At 41.1% G+C, this 16,104-nt stretch overlaps 4 protein-coding genes and 1 non-coding gene across 5 annotated transcripts; 2 read left to right on the forward strand and 3 right to left on the reverse strand.

Moving 5' to 3' along the window:
- Positions 1–757: 757 nt before the first annotated feature.
- On the forward strand, positions 758–5,461 carry LOC145701352 (sodium/hydrogen exchanger 5-like). The gene is given in 17 exon segments (XM_081778572.1): positions 758–782; positions 1,427–1,623; positions 1,669–1,882; positions 2,020–2,079; positions 2,082–2,222; positions 2,267–2,408; positions 2,488–2,698; positions 2,748–2,916; positions 2,961–3,107; positions 3,152–3,312; positions 3,353–3,444; positions 3,490–3,733; positions 3,784–3,912; positions 4,598–4,709; positions 4,754–4,858; positions 4,900–5,022; positions 5,062–5,461. Coding segments are annotated over 17 exon segments (2,352 nt in total). The 3' UTR covers positions 5,142–5,461.
- A 1,221-nt stretch (positions 5,462–6,682) lies between these two features.
- LOC145701353 (potassium voltage-gated channel protein Shaker-like) lies at positions 6,683–7,778 on the reverse strand. The gene is made up of 5 exons (XM_081778573.1): positions 7,763–7,778; positions 7,565–7,657; positions 7,292–7,524; positions 6,998–7,247; positions 6,683–6,951 (listed from the first exon to the last, which is right to left on the reverse strand). The coding sequence occupies exons 1-5, from the start codon at positions 7,776–7,778 to the stop codon at positions 6,683–6,685; spliced, it is 861 nt and encodes a 286-aa protein (XP_081634699.1).
- Positions 7,779–9,329: 1,551 nt separating this feature from the next.
- LOC145703901 (uncharacterized) lies at positions 9,330–10,629 on the reverse strand. Its single transcript, XM_081781299.1, has 6 exons — positions 10,560–10,629; positions 10,306–10,516; positions 9,900–10,260; positions 9,684–9,858; positions 9,496–9,642; positions 9,330–9,446 (listed from the first exon to the last, which is right to left on the reverse strand). The coding sequence occupies exons 1-6, from the start codon at positions 10,615–10,617 to the stop codon at positions 9,349–9,351; spliced, it is 1,050 nt and encodes a 349-aa protein (XP_081637425.1). The 5' UTR covers positions 10,618–10,629; the 3' UTR covers positions 9,330–9,348.
- Positions 10,630–10,823: 194 nt separating this feature from the next.
- LOC145703708 (uncharacterized) lies at positions 10,824–12,488 on the reverse strand. The gene is made up of 6 exons (XM_081781098.1): positions 11,903–12,488; positions 11,775–11,862; positions 11,560–11,729; positions 11,309–11,517; positions 11,173–11,268; positions 10,824–11,128 (listed from the first exon to the last, which is right to left on the reverse strand). Exons 1-6 carry the CDS (start codon positions 12,323–12,325, stop codon positions 10,984–10,986), a joined length of 1,131 nt encoding a protein of 376 aa, XP_081637224.1. The 5' UTR covers positions 12,326–12,488; the 3' UTR covers positions 10,824–10,983.
- A 3,018-nt stretch (positions 12,489–15,506) lies between these two features.
- On the forward strand, positions 15,507–15,580 carry TRNAM-CAU (transfer RNA methionine (anticodon CAU)). The gene has a single exon. It is a non-coding gene; the product is annotated as a tRNA-Met (tRNA).
- The last annotated feature ends 524 nt before the right edge of the window (positions 15,581–16,104 follow it).

Consider the following 16,104-nt stretch of genomic DNA (forward strand, 5'->3'; position numbering starts at 1 on the left):
TTTATCAAGGAAAATTGAACGCTAATTCAAAATTAACGATTTCTTAGAAAGCGCTTTTAAACTAACCACTAGAACAACTTTTTTTTACAGAGAGATTTTCAAGAAGAAAGAAAGAAGATTTTATTCATCATTTTTTATTTAAAAAAATGTATTTTTTCTTTAAAATTTTTCCTCGATCTGTAATCTACTGTAAAAAGACTGTTATGTCCTTCAGTTCAACGATTTTCGCGTTTAAAAAAGGTCAAAAAGCCCATAAAATGGTGATTCGTATCTTCTCATTAAAATTCTGAACAAACAGTAATCCATTCATCAGCGTTTGAACACTCAACTGACCCGTTTTTTCTGACTCATTCATTTTCTTTACTTTCATTCTTCATATTTTATATGCCCCAGTGCTCGACCCGTCAAACTTGAGGGAGATGCTCCATTTGCTCTTTACAGTAATTTGGCTTCAGTAAGAGAGAACGAGTTTTTCAGCGTCAGATACAGTAACAATTACAGTTACAGCCAGAACTTTCAAAATAAGAAAGAAAAGCCGGTTAAGCCAACTTTCGTTAGCAAAATCGGCGAGAGCGGCCTTGGTCACGTGATCAGCCGGATAAAGCAGTTCAATTTGAACAATGAGATATTGAACCCTTTTCAGCCTTTTCGACCAAAAAGAGATTATTTTACTGGATCGGGTTTTGATTGATTTTCAGCAACCTAGAGAACGCACAAATTTACCATTTTTTCAAACGAGAAAATGCCTGATTGAAAAATGACTGTAAATGCCTGTAAATACAGTAATATTTGCGCATTTCCATATCACTAAAACTGCCAGGGCAGTATTTGCCTAACCATGAGAAGCAATAAAAAACTTCTAACAGGATTTATACAGGAAATTCCCACAATAATCATTTTTCTTCCAATTTTACATCATTTCTACCTTCGCCCCTTGAACTAGAAAGAAAGAGAAAACGAAGCTGCCACTTGAACTTTTCTAAAAACATCAAAAATTGTCGCGGCGATTGTTTGTTTCTATCCTTGCTTGTATTTGCTTCTAGAACTCAAGTGATTGCATTCTTGGCTCTTGTATTTGCCCCTTTTCTGTGTCCCTGTATTCACTGCTCAATTATCAGTTTTCGTTTTTTAGAGAAAATGATATCGATTATATAGCGCAAGGCGGTGGAAATTCTTCTCGAACAAGAAAAAGGATCGAAAAAGAAAGAAAAAACAGAAAAAATAAAGAGCCAGAATGGAAGAAACGTCAGGAAACAGTCAAGAACTTACCTTATCGACTTGATAGTGGAGAATCTTGAAGAGGAAGCCGCTTGCGGCTTTTGAAATTGAAATATTATTCATTTTTTGAGGCTCAAAAGCCGGGAGGAGCTTTTTCCCATTTTTCCAATTATTTTTGAAAAGAAGCTTTTTTGACTGTTGAAAAAAGAGCTCCTGCCGATCATCGGCTTGAACTGGGATGAGGTGAAAATCCCGCTGGTGATTTCGCTTTGGATTCTTTTCGCTGGAATCGCCAAGATCGGCTTCCATTACGCGAATAGAGTCGCCCCGCGCGTGCCTGAATGCTGTCTTCTAATTTGCCTTGGGCTCATTGTCGGCGGCATTATCTACGCGGTCAGGGATGATGTAAGTTTATCCGCAAATATCGCTGTATACATTCGCTGTTTTCAGAGCAATCACAACGACTTTCTGACGATTGCGGAGCACTTGTTCACGCCGCATACGTTCTTTCTCATTATTTTGCCGCCGATCGTTCTCGAAGCCGGATATTTTATGCCGAAAGATGCCTTTTTCAACAACATCGGAACAATTCTGACTTATGCAATCATAGGCACGCTTCTTAACTCCTTTGCCACTGGTCTTTCTCTTTACGGAGTGTACAAAGGTACAATTTTCGGGCGCTTAAAGTAGAAAATTTGGTTCCTTTTTGAGAGTTACGGAGTCTTTTTTTAATCAAAAGCCGCAAGATGCTTTTTCGCTCTTTCAAGAGCAAGGAATTCGGTGTGATTCTTTCTTTTTCAGGAGGATTGATGCCCGGCCTGGACGATTCACACGACCGTCCGATGGGCATTTTGGAATGTTTGCTTTTGGCACGATCATTTGCGCTGTCGATCCCGTAGCTGTCATCGCTGTCTTTGAAGAGATACATGTCAACGTGGTCCTCTACATTTGCGTCTTTGGCGAATCACTGCTCAACGATGGTGTTGCTGTCGTTCTGTATAAAGGTAATAAAGTGTAAGTTAGTTTGGTATCAACTGCGATTTCCTAGTGTACGAATCGTTTTTGGAAATGCCGGAAGGATCTGTAAATGCTACGAATATTTTTCGTGCTGTTCTGAAATTCTTTGTCGTTGCCGGAGGAGGAACTCTTTTGGGGATAGTTTTTGGCTTCTTTGGAGCATTTATTACAAAGTAAGAAACAGTAATCCGTGGCTAGTTTAGGTGGACGTTAGATATATTTGTTGATTCATTTTATTTTTTGATTTTTCAGGTACACCATCCATGTTCGAATCATTGAACCGACATTCGTTTTCATCGTCTGCTACATCGCGTATTTGACTGCAGAATGCGTCGATTTTTCCGCCATTCTCTCGATCGTATTTTGCGGCTTCACGATGATCTCTTATGTCGAGCACAATATTTCTGGCAAATCGCACACGACCGTTAAATACGGCATGAAGATGGTGGCTAATATTTGCGAGGTAAAGTTGACGCGAAATTTACGAGATAGCCTAGCAAACACTTATTTAGATTACGATCTTTATGTTCCTCGGAATCTCCGCAATTTCGGACTTTTGGATTCATTGGAATACTGGCTTCGTTTTCTGGACGGTTTTGTTCATCACAGTTTATCGGTTCATGTCTGTTTATGGGCTCACTTATCTTTTGAATAAAGGAAGATTGGAGCCAATTGGAAAAGGTACCTTGCTCGTTTACTAGCAAACAGTCCTGACAAACTCCTAGTCGATCAGTTTGTCATGGCATACGGAGGTCTTCGAGGAGGAATCGCCTTTGCTCTTACAAAACTGACCTCGATCCAGCTCGTCCCGCAAATCAACGTCATGCTTTGTGCCTGCCTCGTGGTTATTTTCTTCACTTCCTTCATCCAAGGTTTGGCCATCTTCCCCTCCCTTTTTCAAGCAATTGTTTCGTAGGTGCTTCTGTTGGGCCGATCGTAGAATGGCTCAATGTCAAAAAAGGCGATGCGGAGAAACGAGGAATGGATGAAGAAGTGGTTTATCGAGCTATTGATCATGTTGTCAGCGGAATTGAAGATGTCATTGGACATCATGGCATGCATTGGTGGATGCATAAGGTTTCTTCCTTTCTTGAACCAGCAGTTGACCCATTTCTAGCTCTCTGAATTCAACGCGAAGCGAATCAATCCGATCTTCACGAGAGATGCTTGGCGACTCGCCGATCAAGAGATTTTAGACATCTACCACAGGTTTCTTCCCTCCCATTTCTCTCCACCCCTCTTAACAATGTTCAGGATGAACCTCCGAGACGCGACAAAAATCATCAACAAAGCCGATACGGGAATCATGCTCAATCGTTCCGAGCAGAAACTCGCCGAACTCATGCTTCAGGGCAATTCCTTGCCAGACATGAACCCTCAAGACTCCTCTTCTTCCAATCTTCGACTGAACCTCGATGAAAACGCAGATCTGGGCAAATTCGACAAGAAGGAATGCATCAAAGTCAAGCACGACGCAAACCTTCACCATATGCTTGTCGTAAGACAAAAGTCTTTGAAAAAAGAACCTCCTGAATATTTGTCGTTCAGGATCATTTGTACCCAACGAGACAGAACATGAAGACGCACGAAATGCTCCGTACTCGTCGCGGTCACATCCCTGCCGAGTCCAAAATCTGCCACCAGAAACAAGAGATCTTTTTCAGAAGGAAAATACAGGTAAAATAACAGCTTCAAAACCATTCTTCTCCTTTCATTCTCTCATATTTCACTATTTTCTTCTTCATCTCTCTTCTCATTTCTTCTAGGAAGAATCAAGGAATCTTTCTTTAAAACTTCAATGAAAGCCTTTTTCTTTCTTTGAAAAATTCCGTGGTAAGATTGTACCGCTCACATAGCTTGCGGTTAGGAAGTAAGAAGCGCCAAAGAACGCTCACGACGACTTACGAAGAAGATCTTTCTAAAGGACGGGCTTAGGATGAAAATTCGAAATATGAGTCTTTATTGCTTCATCCCTTTATAAGACGACTGTTTACCGATTGTAGAAAAAAACTATCTCACACTGCCAAGTGCTTTCTACGACCGTAGACCATCAGCGATGGATGCTTTTGATGATTCTTCAGTCTCACAGACATCACAGGAACGGTTCGCTCAGACGAATCTCTAGCGCTAAAAGCATCTGTCGAAACGAGTAAAGGATCCACCTCGCCGAGCGACAGAAGGAGCAACTTTTACATTGGGATCAGACTCACCAAATAGTGTCTATTCACGATTTCGACACTACTCTGATTAGTTTCTATTCATCTCAACTCTCATTCTCTTCCTTGCTTTCCTCTTTCTCTTTCTCTTTTCCATCTATCATCCTCTTCTCAGCATTTTCAAGGACTAAAGCGTGCTTCTTTAGTATCACAAAAACTCAAAAGACCCGAAGAAAAAGGGCCGATACGAAAAAGTCGCTGGCGATTTGGTTGAAACAGAAAGTGAACGCGCTCTGAAAAAGAAGGGTCTTGAGAAAAGTATGATTCATTATTCGATAGCTTGACTTTACTGTAATTTCTAGTGGATGATATTGTAGAAGAAGAGGATTTAGTTGAAATCGTGGCGGATGGAAGTCCTGAGTCGCCGGATGAAGGAATAACGCTGAATATTGATTACACAAGCACAGGTTTTCTCATGAGATATCCTAGTACTGACTTGTATTTTTAGACTTATCGCGAACAGAATCGCCCGAAGTGAACGGAAACATAACTGCCAAAAACGATGATGATACTCTCGTACTAGCACAAACCGAGCTCCCGTGGAAGAGCAACTCTAGAATCAGCGTTGAAGGTACTCACCTTCCTTTTCTCTCTTTCAATTCAATTTTAGCGGACCCTCGGACAAATACCGAAACAGGCCGTCGCTACCGAACTACTTCCAACATTTCCGGAACCTCCCAAGAGCAATAATTATTTAAACGAAAATGCAACCAGCTTATTTAACAAAAAATATCTTAATTTTGCCAAAAAAACATCATCAACTTCAACGAATCTTCAACAAATCTCTCTTTCTCTCTTTTCCGCCATCATTCTGTATAAAACAAAAGACAAAAAAGCTCATTCAGACAAGAAAAAAAAATTCCTGCGTACTATTCGTTCCAAATAAGTTTTCAAACAGTGTTTCGTTTATTTTGAAAATTCTGCTCTGCTTACCTCAATTTTACATTTTTTTCTTATTATTAATTTAAAGTTTTAGGATAAGTTCTGCGTACTGACTTTAGCTTTCGAAAAAGTACTATTATTATTTAATAAATCAACTTTTCTCAACTTAAAAATCAGTCGTAAATATGCTGATTTCAGTTCATATTTACAGAATCCTTTCTTGAACTTTTAAAACTATGTACAGAGAGGAAAAAAGACAGGCTATCGACCTCTTTGGCCGCCAGAATAATTATCAAAAGTCTCGCCAGTCGCCCTAGCTGCAGCAGCTTTTGCTTGGAGAATGCTCGGAAGAATGACGTTTTCAAACTTGTCGAAATCTGGTTCTTTTCCATCAACGACCATGAAATCTTCCGGTCGAAATTTGCAGCCTACTTTTTGCTGGTTGTAAAGATAGTTGCTGGGCTCGGCAATCTGACCTGAGTAAAACCCTGAGTCAGTCCCCTGAGTACTGAGTACACAGGCCCTGACCTGTGTGCCTGAGTAAAATCGAGGCTCGAGAAAAAAAACCCTAAGCCTGACCCTGACCTGAGTTGAAAGACAGGCCTGAGTTGCTCACACAGGGCCTGAGTAAGCTAAAAAAGCACAAAAAAGGGTCAATTTGCAACGTCAAGGGGGTCAAAATGCAGTGATTTTCCATCTTATGGGAGATTTGTGATTATAGGTTATATGTTATCTTGGAAAATGAAATTATTAAAATTTTCATCTGTCGAAAAAACCCTGTGTTTTGGCCTGAGTCAGGCACCTGACCCTGACCTGAGTTCCTGAGTCTGAGCAGGCCTGACTGAGTACCCTGAGTACCTGACTGAGTGAGAAACCCTGACCTGAGTTCCTGAGTAAATATCGAGAAAAATTTTTCGAACCCTGACCCTGACCCTGTACTCAGGTTGCCGAGCCCAGGATAGTTGAAGTGCGAGACGAAAACGGGGACGGGGAAAGACATGCAAAGAATGCCCATCATTGCGCAAAACGCCCCACTAAAATTGTTAGAGCCTTATCCTCAAGAAGATGTGGTCACCTGATCTTTCCCGCCAACGAAATAGGCACGACGTCACCATATCCAACCGTGCACATGGTTATTATTGCCCACCAAATACCATCGGGGATTGATTTAATCGAATTTTCACGGTCACTAGAAAGGTAAATTTGATCATCAAAAAGTTCAGCCTCATACTGATATTCCGCATCCATGTGAAAAACAAACGAAGCAAAAGTCACGGCCAAAACCATCTGGAACATGACCAAAAGAGTGAGAACCCTCGCTGATCTTCTCAGAGTTTCTCCTAGAATTCTCAGCCCTCGGGAATATCTTTCAATCGATTCAATCTTTTCCATTTTTCCGCGATTCGGGAGTAGTTTGAATCGTTTCTTGAAAGCTTCAGAACTCGAAAAGCTCTGGTTATTCTCAATATTCGCAGCATGAAAATGACGACGTAGTTATGATGCGCTTCGGATCCATTACAGGTGCTTATTCCGAGAATGGTTCTGAAGAGCCAAGGTAAAATCGCGAGAAAATCGATTATGTTCATGATATCGGCGATAAACGATCTCCAAGAAGGCGCTAGAATAAAAATCGTTAGCTTTGGGTTCTCCGATTTGCTTTTTACCGCAAAGAAGTCGCAAAGAAAGCTCGATGATAAACCAGACAACACAAATGCTCTCGATGGAATACATCGCGATCACACTTGTCGAGCAAGATTCCCCGTCTTCTGCAGTTTTACTGATTCCTGGAAGAGTTTCGATGCAGAAAAGCGTGGTCGACACGACAATTGCAAGAATGGATAGGGAAGAAATGATTTTTGCAAGAGTTGAACTCGTTGGATTTTCGAAAAGTGTCCAGATCTTCATTCTTGTCGTCTGAAAAATGTTCGATCTACTACTTGAATACTTGTTTTTCTAACCAGGTTTTTGACTTCTTCCTCTTTTTCCATGAGCAAGCCTTCATTCCGAAGAAAATCTTCGATCGCAGGAACAGGCAGCTGGTAGAATGAAATTTCATAAAGAAAAACATCAATTGGAATCGTATCGGGGCAAACTAGCTCGCCTCCGATCGAGAGCCAATTTGCAATGACTTCGAACGAGTTTCGATGGCGATCGAGAAAGAATTCTTGGCCGTCCCAGTATTTATTGAACGCTGCAAAAAAGCTCGTTACTAAAATTGAAGGATTATCTACCTGGATCAGCAAAAATAGTCTCTGGATAGCGCTCCTCAATCCCGGCCAAATCCAATTCAAGTCGGAGTCCCGAGACATTCACAACAGCAAATCCTTATTCCAGGGTATTTCGTGGTCATAAATCAGTGGCGTTATGACTGTCAATTAAATAAATCTTGACAAGTTCATCCATTTTTATTGCAAGTCGCGATTGTTTACCCGATCCTTGGCTCATTTGAGAGAGTTCATGCTGGCTGAGCTGTCTAAAAAACGGATGAAGAGGACAAAAATTGAGCAAAATGAAAATCTGAAAGTTTCATCCATTCCTTGGGCTCTTACAGCTTTGTCGCGTCGGACTGAAGTCGATTTTCGAAAGCGTTACTAGAAAAACAATCAGAAAAAAGTCATTTCTACAGTCATTTTCATACACTGTGATTTGGACAAGTTTTTGTCAAAAGCGGAGTACATTCCCGCGCGTATCCCAAACATTTTTTCTCTTTACTTTTCTTCTCCCCTTTCTTTCTCTGTTTGATATATCTGTTTGATGCTTTTGAATGTTTATAATGTCCGATTCGAGCCCCCAACCCTTTCAGGCTAAATGCCGCCCAGAGCTGCGTCCGGGCCCCGACACTGTGAAGATCGAACCGAATTAGCTTCTCTAATCCAATTTTATCTTAGTCTCGCTCTTCGTCCTGCACATGCCTTAGGGCTTATTTTGGTCATATATTATTCCGTTATTCCCCTATTAAGCAGTTGAAAGTTCATCTCAAGTGTCTTCTTTATTGACTCTCATTTTTATTTAATTTATTCCAAAAAGACATGAAAAAAAGAGAGTTAATAAATTTTCGTCTCAAAAAAATCTTCAAAATCAAATCAAAAGCCTTTTCCTCAAGAAAATCAAAAGAAGAAAAAGGAAGGAATTTTACGAATTAGAACAGAAAATATATTGAAAGGAGCAGTCCGACGGCCTTACCCGTGTTGAATTATTTATTCGCGGCATATTGTGAGTAGCAAAAAACCTAACGAACAGGTCCTCCGGGGGTCGAGGAAATAAATGATTGAGGCACTGCACACGTTTTTAGAAATAAATAGTAATAAGCTTCTGACGACAGGCCCTTTGTAGGACAAACAACGATGTTAATCCTATTCGGGGACAAGAAAAAATATCTCAAATTTCATGTCTCTACAAAATTTCCTCGAGATTTTTTTAAATAAAAAATTTTAAAAAGTTTGATTATCAAATAAATTTTAATAAAGTTGGTATGGCGATTTATGGCGGATTCCATTACTTACGTCTTCGAGATTTTGAGTGGCTCAAGCTTATGCTTCTTTTAACAGTGTTCAACAACGACGCCTTCTTTTTCTATAAAGATTATACCAGATAGCGCTGTTATTCTCTAAGGATCGTTATCTATGTTTGATGAACACTTAACTTCGTCTCTCTTTAACAGAATTATTCCGCGAGCATTGATGCTGACTCCCTTCAGCTAAAAACGAAAACATCTCTCTCAAGCCCGACTTCTACTTTTGCTTCGTGCTTGTCAACTCTGATTTTAAACAATCGGCGTTTTGTCGCAAGCGCCGAGATTTTTACCAAGTGGCGCGACAAGTATCGGCACTTTCTTGCCGAATTCAATGCCAGTTACCAATTTTCAACTCGAGCGGTTGCATCCCTGATACTCCGATAAATTGACATCTGACGCGGCTTTTGCTTAATTGGATCTCGGAAAAGAGGTCCGTGGATACAGTAGCTTCTCTTACAAATAATTTTGCAGTGTCGAATGAAGAATGATCTAATGAAGATTTTATTGAATTTTGCTCTTTGAACTTGAAGAAAAATTGAAGTAGCGGAGAAGTTCATTCGTCCAGATGGAGACGTACGCAAGAATGATAGAAGAGTATGCTGAAGTACAGTATGTTTGAGCAAACTATTCCGTCATGGAAAAACTTACGATTGTAAAGAACATCGTTGATGACAAATCTTACAAACCAGAAGGTGTAAAGGTACTGGAATACAATCATCAAGTGGTAGTACTGGAAATAATCTCCAAAAGTTTCCAGCTTGAATCTCTTTTTCGCTGCCTTTAATTGCTTCTTGTCTACGAGAATTTTACGTTTTCAATTTCATTCGATTTCAGACCTGGTTTGATGCCGGTCTTGCGATAGACTTCATCATGAGCGTCGAGTCCGTACATCATGATCGCATTTTTCGATCCAGCCCATTCGCAGATCATATCAGTATGATGATGGAAGTTTTCAGGAGGATTCGCTGCGCCAGGGACGCCAACGAAGCAATACAGCTTCGTTATTGTCGTCTTATCAAAAGTAAAATCAAGGAAGAGTCAACCAGCTTTACCTGGATCGCCAATAAATTTCCCACAAAAGGATTGTACTGATCATCAATTCCAAGCAAATGTCCCAAAACTCGCCAAGTATGCAAATACGCCACCAGCTCATTCTCATCTTGAATCCCGAAAAATCTGGGTGCAACTACAATTGGCCCGGCAAAACCGACCAAGACGTGGGCCATGTCTGATTGGGATACCCAAACGTGGCTTTTTGGCGCTGCCTCTTCCTTGTTGATTTTCTTCGCGACGGCTTTGTGGATTCGAACAGTGTTGAGAATTTCACGGTGACCTTTTGTTGAACTGTCAAAGACATCGTCGACAAGCCAGCTGTTAACCCGCTCAGCGGTCTTCCAATACCGCCAGAAAGCGCTAGAAAAAATTCACCTTCTGTAAGGAATGATTCTTGCTTAGTACCTTCTTGAAGTTTCAGTTCTCTTCGTAAAAACCATCACTTTCGTTACATTTTCAAAAACATGCCCTGCCACAACGGACAAGGCCATACTGAAAATGCAAGCACCTTTGTATTTCCGATAAAACTCGCGGCCTTCGTGAAATAATTTATCATCGTAGTAGTCGGGCTTTTCGAAAGTTTTCAGCGCGTCTTCAAATTTTGGAATGCTCGACTCTTTAATCAAAGTTATTAATTCTTTCTCAAAGGCTAAAATTACCGAAGAAGCCTGAGTTAACTGCTTCATAATTGTCCTTTGTCATCTGAGATTCTCTCATATGCAAAATGAACTGTAAGCGAGATTATAAAAGTACTGGTTTTGTTGGTTCTAATGGGAGTTGCCAATATTTGTTCTTCTGCATTCTGAGATTTTCCGTCTTCTATTTGATTTCAGCATGTTTTCTGATAATTTTTATATTACCAAGATAAAATAAACTTCGGGTAAGGATTTTGTGTTTTTCTTTTATTTTTGATAAGAGCAGATTAAACACAAATACTGTATAATACAGTAAATGGTAGTGGTTATTGAAACAGTGAAAAATGTGATAAATTGAGAAGTGCACGAAAAAATAATGACGAAAATGGATAGATAAATGAACAAAATAATGGAAAAAGCAAATGATAAAACAGTGAAGGGGTAAAAATCAGCTGCTGAAGACTTCTTGGACTTTCAATCCAGGTGGGTCACCGACGTCGACGTTGTTCACAATGCATTTTCGGTCGATACAGTCAGCCGCATACATCAGCGCCTGTGACGAGGTGCTCTGTAAGCAAAGCCAGGATTCAGTGCTAGAAAAGTCAGATTATGAAATGATAGAAGAAGACATTCTTACATGGATAGTCCGGCAATGGCGATTCCGGGAAAGATGCTCAAGGCGCGTTCTAGCTCGGCTTGGCTCACTCCTGGCTTGATATTCGTGACGTAGACGCTAGAAAAAATAAGAGAAAGATTTGATAAGCTGAATTTACCAGAAAACGGGCGGAAAGACAGAAGGCATCATTTGAGGAGCAAAATGATCCGGGGCGGGGTAGACATGCGCAGGCCGAAGAAGAGGAACAACAGGCTCTTGTGGAGAACCAGGTTGACTAAAAGGAGAAACTGTTGGTGAATGAGAAAAGCCACATGATCCATCAGGCTGACGGTTGTTTCGTTGGTCGTTCGGGTTTCTCGTGTTAGCCTAGAAAACGCGGGTTACTTTTCATATAAAGCTGTAAATTACCTTTGCGAACTCGATTCTCAGGTACATGTTGATGTTCTGATCAAGCTGGAATCCGTTAAACTCGTCCATTGCCGATTTTGCTGCTGCTACGGTCCTGAAAGTTGCGAAAGCGATCGGGTGTCCATCAGGTTTGTTGGGTGGCGGAGCGGAGATCATGACCCCCTCGTATTCTAAAAATCAGTAGAAAATACGGCTTTGGTACAAATCAGACTTACCAGGTATGGTCCGGAAGAGAACTCGAATTTCTCGATGTTTTACGTCTCTTGGAAGCCCGGTTATGTACAGAGTACGAACTGCATCTTCCTAAAAACCATCATTTTTTTTAAAGAGAAGAACTCCGTACCTCATTAAATTCTTTGTTAGGATTCTCCGACCGCTCGGAATCGCTTCGTTCCGGAGTGAGCAAATTATGCTGCTCTTCTTCCTCGTCATCAGGATGCGGCGTTGCCTGTCTGCTAGACAACGCCCTCGGCGCTCGTTGCAAAACATGATCCGGTAGGGGTGGCCGAACTGGAGGAAGGGGATGGACATCATCACTCTCACTGAAGAAGCTTCTCGATCTGTAATGGACAGCGGAACTGTAGACCGAAGAGCGAATGCTTGTTTCTCCTCTTTTTCGCATGACAAAAAACTGCTGACGCGGGGGAGCTCGCGCAGGAACTCGTGGCTGAGTGGCTCGATACTCTGTGTAGATTGCCTCGAAATTCTCTTCCTGAGACATTGAGCAGCCGCAAAATTGCTGTGAAGGGTAGTAAACGGGTATCATCTCTCGTTAGTGAAAATAGGAAGACTCTTGTGTGAGTGATCTGTGTGAAGTGGTGAAATGAAAGAGGAGCTCATCTGTTTCTCAAAAATCTGGAAATGAATATGCACTACTATTGGCCGGTTTACGTCACCTGAGGAAACGATAGCGCTCTAGATCGGCTTGGATCATCTCCTGCGGCACGTCTTTTCAACTCTCGAAGATGAAACACTCTTTTATCTAGAGAATTTCGGGTGCGCGCTACCTTGATTATCAAGTTTTCAAGGAGATCGGCAAGAAATTCTGCAAACTGCCGCATTATGCTAAATATCATCAGCAAATCACCTGTAGTCTAAAGCGAGTGTCAACCGGAGAAAATCAATCTGCCTAAAAGTACCTGCTGGCTCCAATTTAGTCGCTCTTGAAATTCAGAAAAACCTGTACATCTCAAGTGTAGCCATCAGTGTGCGTGCATCCATTATCTCTGTGAATAAGGGGACCAGTAGCTTATTATGTCTCAGAGATACCAATTTCCGTATCAGTATGCAAAAGAGACGCATGAATTTATTTAGAGCATCTTAAGAGCGCAAAGAAACTAAGACGCGTCCCCTGTCAAGAATTAATGATTACTTCTTGACCAATATGCAGACGGGTATAAAAAGGGGTTGTCTTACTGTCATCTCACATCAGATCTTCAAATCCGAAAAACAAACAACAAAACTACAAAGAAAATGAAAGTTTTTCAACTCTTCACCGTCAGCTCTGCTTTTTCCGCTACTTTCTCCACCGAAGGAAACATGAGAAACTTTGGACTCTCTGTAAGTTAGAGGGGCTACATACTGAGGGGTACTGGAGGGGGGTAGGCTTGGCATAAGAGGGGGTCCCGGGAAGCTTTGCCCCTTTGTAAGGGTTAGGGTTAGGGTAAGGAGGACCCCGACCAGGAAATCCCTAATAACGGTCTTAATGAAGATATCCTTAATTTTGTCTTTCAGAGAGCCTACAAGCAGGACTTGATGAATTTCCTAAGATCTGGAGGAGTTAATGCTGTATCGAAACGATCATTCTACGAAGAATAAAGTATATATTATCATCTTATCTGTTACTGTAATAAACCTTTCATTTTTTACTTAAAAAGCTCGTCGAAGCGTTTTTATTTATTTGAGATGTTTTTGAAGTCGTATGAACGAAAATATAGAGGTCTGCATGGATCAAGGTTAATGTTAGTGACGGGAATGAGCATGGAGAGGGCGGGCTCAGCGCTTTTTGCGCGTTGGATTTGATAAAATATTATATACAGGCACATTTAATACATACTTATTCCCGCCGCTACGCCTCATTACCAAGAGAGGAGACTACTGACTCGTGTATATTTTTTCTTTTATTTGAAGAAATGTAAATTCAAAATCGAAAAAATTGAAAATGAAGCAAAATCGATAGAAAAAGGGACTTTTAAAAAGGATGATCAGCACGGATGAGGTCGGAAATAGCAATTGCTTTCAGGACTGAAATCATAGAAGAGAATTTTTGACAATAAAGAATTGATTCTTTTTCATTTAAAGATTTCGGGGATAGGACAGTCATACAGACAGTTTAATATGGGTAAATAAACGCCCTTCCATCCGATATCGTCCAATAAAACATTCAGACTATCAGCATAGTAGGAGCAACAATATTCGTGGCGACGAGCAAGGTCAGTCTGCTCCTGCACTTTATCGAAGATAAAAAGTGGTATGGCGATTTTATGACTTTCGGCGTCACATTAGCGATGGGCACCATGTTTTCTGTCACCATTTTTCAATTCATTCCTGAAAGTCTTCACTTTCTCCATGTCCAGGTTTAACTCCAACTTTACCTATCACTGCGAAGGGGCAATTTCAGACATACAACGTCTCCTGCGACAGTTGCCACCAGGGAGCCTGGGCCGGATCAATCGTCGATCGTCATAATTGCCTTGCAATTTGCACTAGAAAAACGACAGACGAATGTGGCTTGTACAGAATCGACGTTGGAGGAGCCACGTCTTTCATGAGCACGATGACGGTCTCCTACTTCTTTTCGATTCTGGTGTACGACATCCAAAAGGGGGTTATTTTCTTTGATTCGATTCTTGAATATTCAGGTCTGTTTTTGGTAAAAAGATTATTTTTCGATGCCCTTTTTATCCAAGTCTCGGGATGGATTTAAAAGCCATTTCAAGGATCGTCCTTTGTTCATCCTTTTTTCGGCAAGCATAACCTCAATAAGGGGTTCAAAAGGAAAAACAGTATTTTTCAAAGATAAAATTTAGACTTTATAATTTTTGAACTTTGACCTTGAATCTTCTATCTTCTTTTCTTTGTATTATTTTCGTGATAAATTCGTGGTATTGACTCAAAGAAGACTAAATCAATTGGCAAATCTTAGTCCAAGAAATCGATAGAATCAAAGATAATGACCCTCTTTTGGAGGTATGTCTCGGTATATCATCGTTTTTCAACGCTAAATTGTGCCAAGATGATCCAGCTACTTTTTGCGAATGAGTATCAGAACTCAGCCAACTTTCGGCGAGTTGACAGACGGAACACGAGGAAAAACGTTCATTCCAAATCTGCCATTGGCGCTGGAGCAAAGGTAAAGACATGAACTTGACAGAGTTCTTCAAATACCTAATGCATTTTAGATGGGGATGATTTCTGTTGCAGGAGCGCCAAATATCATCGGTAAAATTCGACGCCCAAGTTATGTCAAGACCCAGGATCATGCGATAACGATTGATCGAATACAGCGACTTGTTACTGAAACTCCTAAGGTACTTCAAAAAAGACGAGGGTCCTCTTCCATCATCAATTTTAGGTTCCAAGAAAGACGGTATTCATGGCGAATATGGAGCAAAACTGGAAGCACGTGGACTCCGTCGCTTGGGTTATTCTGCTGACAACAGCCTTTGAATGCCTAATTGAAGGTGAGAATCAGACTGTAAATCGCAGTGACTGTCACTTTCACTCTGATTATGTCTGGAACGGGGCCCTGTGTCTCCCTGATTTTAAAAAGTAACTCAGGCATGGCATTCACGTTGACGTTGCAAGACGACATCGGTGCGGGATTTTCTGTCTTGTTCGCCATGTTGCTCAAAATGATACCGGTAAGATTAACATCAAGGGAATGGATCAAACGAGCTCTGTAAAATGCCCGCAGGGTATTTGAAGCGCTCTGCCCCGCGGCGCAAGCCTTTTTGGCGCAGTTGGTTAGCGCGTCAGTCTCATAATCTGAAGGTCGTGAGTTCGAGCCTCACAGAGGGCAGCTTTTTTTCATCCCCTTTTTTCAGCAAAAACTTGGGAACTCCGTGATTTTGATGCAATCCGGCCTCTCCCACTTTTGGGAAAATGCACTGGTCTTGGCGTCGGTGTCAGCGATTTATCCAGGAGTCTGTATTGCCATGTTGCTGAGGAACATGCACATAAAAGCGGCGCTGAAGGCGAAGTTTTTCGCAGCGTTGACGGGGATGTTTTTGTACCTTTCGCTAGCTAGAATGTTTCCGGTTCTTCAGGTGAGATTTGCATGCGGTTTTTCAAGCTGACAGTTCTTTCGTAGGAGCTAGTCGACGAGCCGCCGAAAACAGAAATTGGTAGACAAATGGATCCGAAAGAATATCTCGAGCTTTCAAAAAGAAAATCTTACAGGTTACAGATATTCATCAATTTTCATGCTTCTTCGATCTTTCCGAACCTTTCGCACTCAAATTCCCTTTTCTAGGAGATTATTCTTGGCAAATATTGGATTCATATGTGCCTTTGGAATCCTCGCTCCTCTTGTAAGTCCCTTTT

This window comes from Oikopleura dioica, chromosome PAR, assembly GCF_907165135.1.
Source record: "Oikopleura dioica chromosome PAR, OKI2018_I68_1.0, whole genome shotgun sequence".
Taxonomy (NCBI): Eukaryota; Metazoa; Chordata; class Appendicularia; order Copelata; family Oikopleuridae; genus Oikopleura; species Oikopleura dioica.